This window comes from Loa loa, assembly GCF_000183805.2.
Source record: "Loa loa unplaced genomic scaffold supercont3.222, whole genome shotgun sequence".
In the NCBI taxonomy this organism is placed as follows: Eukaryota; Metazoa; Nematoda; class Chromadorea; order Rhabditida; family Onchocercidae; genus Loa; species Loa loa.
Window position 1 is genome coordinate 33,891 of NW_018108402.1, and position 6,752 is coordinate 40,642.

Sequence of the window (6,752 nt, forward strand, 5' to 3'; positions counted from 1 at the left end):
ACTTACTTACTTACTTACTTACTTAACTAACTAACTAACTAATAAGTAAGTAGTAGTACTCTACGTACGTATATATATATATATATATATATATATATATATATATATATATATACGTATATGTATTATATGGGTGGTTGTTAAACACGAACTGATTTAAGGATATAGTGTACATTACGTGGTCGGATGATCAGAAAGACAGAGATGCAGCACGAATAGAGGCCAGAAAGTTTCTTAGCTTATCATCTTTGAAGAAAGCTTTAAACTTTCAACTAAAAATCGATTTCGTGGCCATCAAAGAATGGGTGCGCTTAGTCAAGAAAGAGAGAAGAGGATAACTAGCAAGGAATATAATAACATAACAATATACTGATCAAAGGGGAGTGAGAGAGTTAAGCATCTTTTTCAGGATGGAAGAGGGGGTTGAACATCCTTTTTAGAAACATCAGAAAATTGAACTTTTGCTTAAGCTATGATGTGAGTAGCCAAGCCAATAAAAAGAGAGAGCTGGCAGCTATTATTAATATACTATTACTTCGTCGACCGGTCGAAAATGCAATTAATCACCAACCACTACGCGCACAACTTAGCTTTCTACTTTCTTTTTAAAAACATAGGAAGAACTAGCTTTAGGAAACAAAACTTGCATGTGTACGCATATGTAGATGTGTGTATATTTGAACTGATATCGCAAGAACTATTAATATATTGGCGAAGTTTCTGCTATTGGCTTTCAGCTATAAAATGGGTCACAAATTGAATCCCTAGTTGACATCAACTCACGTTGTTTGGTAAGGACACTAAGCAAAAACAGCAGTATCTTGACCGCTAAATCAGAAACACAGTAAGTATTAGCTTACCATTAGTGAAGAATAAAACTATTTCCTATTTCTGAATAAAAACAAATTAATATGAAAAGCTGAATCTAATTAGTTTGTTTGGAACAGAACTGGCATGTTCCTACAATACCATTTTTTATTAATACACCATATTGGCACTAAACATACTTCTTTAATTTCGTCAAACATTAAACTTTAATATGTCAGAGCACTTGAAAACTTCTCAACCACAACCATATTAAAATATAATGAGGATGAAACAACTGTAGAGCAAGAAGGCGAGAAAGATAAGCTACGAAAACCAATATGATAACATTCAAATGTCTACTAAATATTGTGCCACTGTCTCTCGAAATATCAACCAATTTTGGATCTATTTGAATGCCAGCTATGTAATAAGAAGTGGTTCGTTGATATGTTCACAATTCACGATGTTTAAAATTTCGCAGTACTTTCTGCTACAGACTTTAAGAGGAATTTGTTCAACTTCTAGAAAAATGCAAATTAGAAACCAAAGATACACATTTATAAATCGCTCCAGGAAAAGTAAGAGCATTTATGTATTAAAAAACCCCTGTTCATCACAAAATGACATTACGAGACTCAAATTACAGCAAAGTTCAAAATTCACATCCAAGTACGTTTATGCTTGAAATCTTCTTCAAAGCATAATAATTAAAAGAGGAGAGACATGACTTACCATGTCATATCACCACTCGAGGTAACAATTTGATTGTCGTCGAGGAACCTACAGCATGACAGATAACCCGTATGACCTGGTAATTCACGCGAAACACGCACATTACCTTCGCGTGTTTTTAGTGAGTAAATGCTACAAATATTATCGAGACCACCACAAGCAACATAAGAACCGGATGGCGCATATGCACATGTCATCACCCACGACGATCGTAACGGGATTGCATGAACCTGAAACAAGATGAAACTTGGAAGAATCAGAAATCAACCTAGAGAACATGCAGGTTTGTTTGAAAGCAGTGACTGGATATTGAAATAAGATATATACCACACAGCGGAATGGTTTCAAGGTGTAAAGACTTTACAAATATTAATCCTAAATTCATCCTTCTCTGTTCTTTATTCATTTCTTTGTCTCTCATCAACAAGCTACCGAATAAATATAGCTAATCTGTCAACAGCAACAATTATTCGAGTTCTCAGAAAGATTTTCTTATACTGCATTGAAACATCCATCCATATGCTTCAACTGTTTAAGTTAAATCGAAAAAGGGCATAGAAAAGTCCTAAGACTATTATTTTTTTTATATATTTTATAAAATTCACTTTTGTGAATGTTACCTAATAAAGAAATAATACAATAAGAGAACTATACTAAATTTTCAACCTATAACAGCCAGAAACGCAAGTCTTTGGTTTTGACTTGCTATTATAACATACGAATGCATAGTATAATGAGTGTGGTATATAATTCAATTCCCTCAAATGTCTTATTAGCCGATAAGATTGAAAATAAACGCGGTTATTTGTGCTTTCTGAAATAAAAATACTAAACATTCGATGGGATGCAGAAAAATAAGTGGAAAACGGTAATTCAACGAGTGTTGCACTTCTTCAAGGTGCGAATTATTCTTTCTTCCCTGCTCTTTGAAAAAAGTACTTCGCATGTTACATTATTTAATATATTTTTGCCAAACTGTGATAGAATAGTACTTCGGAGATAAGTATAGGTAAGCAAGGGATAAACATGACTAATATATGTGCTAGTTACCAGGCAACAGCAGTGCAGGTTATGTTTTACTGATGACTCAGAATAATTAGCTCCCAGTTACACGAGGCAAAATACTAATTCAATGCTAAAGGAAATTGCACAGAAAAAAAAAATGCATTTGCAATGGTCTACGAATGTATTCACTTCGAATCAAGCTCCTTTCCTATCATGTTCGAGAGTAGACGGAATGATAAAGACCAAAGCAAAAGAAACGCTTTGTGGAGCAAAAAATGGCAAAAGTTTGTGCGCATAAATAAAGACTTCAAAAATAACTGACGGGACTTTTTGGTAAAACTCGAATTTGACATTTTAAAAAACGCGAAGTTGAGGACATATAACGACAAGTTAATCAAGAGAAAAACCGACTTCCCTCCTAATATACTTCAGTGATCGCCTGTATTAGCGACCACCAAAATAATGACATCAAATGCTGATTACCACCTCAGCATGATTATCCATTGATCACTTATATTTCCAATACCTACAAGTAGTAAGTAATCATGCTGGCAGAAAAGGTGTGATTTTCGAAGTGTCATCTGCTGTCTGCAGATAATACCTCAATGCTAAATTTTGCACAGCCACACTCCGAACTTTCAATTTCCAAGACCAACTAAATTCAATATATGCTAACAGGGTGGATTTCGACGGAATCATCAACGATTATTTGTCCTTAGTACCCGTTACTGATGATATTAAGATACTAATATACCAAATAAATCACCTCTCCTGCCGTTCTACCGACCTTTGTACGAACACATATAAAATTACGTCCCTTCAACAGCTGACAAGTAAAAATGTAGTGAAAGAACATGAACATTAATAAATTTATAATGACAGTCGCGAATTTCACACCTAACATGCTGATTCATGCCTATTTTGCGTTACGCACTAACCAACCTGCTTTGATGACCAAGTAGCCTCAGTTCTCGACTAAAAACAGAAAGGAGCTGCGGAATTTTTCGCATTATAGAGATGGTAATAAACTCTGGTTATTAAAGAAAGCTGTATTCTCGTCTGTAATAAACTCTGTCTCTATATTATCTGTTTATAATTTGTGTACCATTTAGTTACTGAAAATATATTTTTATCAAGCTTTAATCAATGCATCTATGTATCTATAAATTAATCATGAAAGCATCCCCAGTGTTGTTTTACCCAAGAGTATTAAAAAGGATCACAACCGGCTTCAAACCACAGAAGGGAATGAATTATCAACTAATGCCTCCAGAACCCAATGAACTCTGATTTCTATGACATAAACAACTGAAGGCATCAGCAGTGCAACAGTGTTGTGATAATAGCACCTATTTATAAACATATAACAATATCCAGAAAATCTGATGACTCCATCAAATCAGAAATGACTATCAAGTAGGAAAGGAAAGGCAGCCTTAAAATAGGGACCATTTGTATGCATAATAAAAGACAATAATATCAAAACGAGCTTTGTTCATCAACAATATAGCAATTGATTTCAATAAAGAATTTTCTTTTGTTGATGAATGCATTTTAAAGTGGCTACGAACTTCAACAAAGGAATGATAATCCGAGATTACCAAAACAGTGGAATTGAATACGGTGCCTTACCTCCCCCAACAAATACGATCCAATGTCGTACTAGATATTGGGCACGAACTAAAAAAAGGGACCATTTGTATACATAATAAAAGACAATAATATCAAATAATTTACCTTGTTTGTAGTATAAGAGTCCCAAACTATCAATTTGCCATCCTGTGAGGCGGAGACAAGATTTCGAGAGTCAGATGCCCAATGCATTGCATAAATTTTAGCCAAATGTCCTCGCAGTGTCCGTCGCGTACGCATCTGGATCCGTCCAATTGGTTCTAGATTGGCGGCCACAGAAGCCAACGTCGTGTCACTAGCAGCTTTACGAGCTTCCTGCAAATAAATCAGATTATCAGACATACCATTTGCTTTTTGCTAATCATTACACCACTCTCCAAATTTGCAGATGACTTTAAAACCCGCCCCAAGTATTTCCAGTTACCTGCATTTCGAGTAAACAACTAAATGACAATGATGCACTAACTCAGAAATTTCCGAAACTACAAGTGGTAAGCGTAACTGGAGTGTGAAAAAAACGTTTTTTCAAATCACCACGTAAAAAGTACAGAAAATCAAAAAGAAGACCGGGACTCTTGAGCTCATACTCCCTCTTATTTTATATTACTTACCACCCTAAAAACCAGACTCTCTCCAAATGCAAGTATGCAACCTTTCAGCATTTCGAGAGGAGCACAAGACTGTTTTGGGAAAACTGTTCCATACCCTACCAACACATGCTAAAAAACTAATTGGTTAAAATATCCACCAAAAGTATCGCCCTAAGGAAAATAAGGAATAACGATGAATATAACTACGCATTATTCCTTGCCCAATTTTCCAAACAAATGAAAATCACCATTTCTGATATTCTAGTAAAGAAGCATTTACATAAAACATTAAAGCAAAATCAGCAGCTCCTATTATTTTAAAAAAAAGATCTACATGATCCTACAAATACATTGTCTATTATTACATGAGGATTACAGGATGTCTTTCGTCCTTTCTTAAAGTGTGTCCAGTTTCATTAAGCATAGTTGCCCATAAATTATTTTAAAATGGTTCACTATGCGAACAAGCTGTTCGTCTGCGAAATTCTATGCGAATATGTTTGTGAGTAAATATGGCCAAACATTTAGCGTTTATTAAGGTCAGATATAGGTTGTCGGTCGTCCAAATAAGGTTGTCTAACAGAGAAGAACATGAAAACCCTGCAGAACCTGATCGGAGAGACTTTAAAGGCAGAAGAGGTGTAGCATATAATGTAAAAAGGATACCCTGATTTGACTTTTGAGCTGTTCGGCTTCTTGCCTGAGCTGATCCAATTCGCTCATACCGAACCGTCTTTTCTATTTCGTTCCTTCTTCAATGTTTCTCTCGCTTCCCGTTATTTCAGATTATTTGGTAGATGCCGTATAAATGTATCGATAAAATGATAGTACGTTATGCTGCCTTTATGATAAGAAATGGTTATTATTAAAGGTGTTTGTATCCAATGAAAACAATAAATACGATGAGTCAGTGATAATAATATGCCTCTCTTCTTAGTTCTTACGGAACAAATTGGAACAGAGAGATAAAGGAAAGCAGTCAGGATAGTAACAAAAATAAGTTGTAGAAGCGACTGTCGGAACAGCAATAGTGGTAACAGTAATTATCCCCACTGTAGACGGTACTCAATCTGCAATTATACACTCTGAAATTAGTGGATGCGGGAGAAGTCTGAAAATAATAGTTATGAACATGACAATTTCCCGAGTTATCGAAACCGGAAAAGATTGGAATTATATACTTTTTTGAAAAGGTGGAGGTGAGACTACTTTTACAGTTCAGAAAACGAAGACACACTGTTACATATAACTTAGAAAAGAATTGCCAAGAACCCAGGAAGAGATATCGATAGTCTGCACCACAATACCATATGTAACCAGTAGCCACCTCAGAAACCGCAAAGAGGTACCAGCAACAGAACCTCTCCATAGATAGTCCAACGGTTGCCATGGTTGTTGCGGTAGATAGCAGCACACATACACATGGCCCTTGCGGTTGATGTTATCCAGTTGCATTATGCACACATACAAACTGACATAGAGAAACAGGGACACAGAGAAACTTAGACACATACACATAGATGCATTCAAACAGATGCAGCAAAATCGAAATGCATAGAGAGAGAAGCAGCAGTGTGTAGCAGTTAGGGTAACAACGGTTTGCATTTACATATACGCACACGCATACATGCATGCATGTGGGTAAAGAGATAAGAAGGAGGAGGAGAAAGAATTGAGCGCATCTGCCGGTAAGAGAAGAAAGAGCTATAGGTTGTATTTCAGAATAACTTTGCCCTACGGACAGTGAATAACGAACTACACAATTGTAGGAATGCTGTTAATCAGCCTGGGGAATGCCCGCTGATAAAAGCAGTCTGAGGGACACAAACATACATATGCATACACACACGCAGACGTGCACATACACAGACATGCACACACACACATGCACACACACACACACACACACACACACACACACACACACATACTACACACACACACACACACACACACACACACACACACACACACACACACACACAC

At 36.1% G+C, this 6,752-nt stretch overlaps 1 protein-coding gene across 1 annotated transcript in view; it reads right to left on the minus strand.

Moving 5' to 3' along the window:
* Window positions 1-5,844, minus strand: part of LOAG_18194 (guanine nucleotide-binding protein subunit beta-1) — an 8,595-nt gene extending 2,751 nt beyond the window's left edge. Inside the window, exons 1-3 of the mRNA XM_020450860.1 lie at window positions 5,433-5,844; window positions 4,282-4,491; window positions 1,540-1,769 (exon numbers count right to left, since the gene is read on the minus strand). Of these exons, the coding sequence (XP_020305411.1) occupies window positions 1,540-1,769; window positions 4,282-4,491; window positions 5,433-5,489 (497 nt within the window). The 5' untranslated portion in view covers window positions 5,490-5,844. The remainder of the gene's footprint in view (window positions 1-1,539; window positions 1,770-4,281; window positions 4,492-5,432) is intronic.
* Window positions 5,845-6,752: the final 908 nt, after the last annotated feature.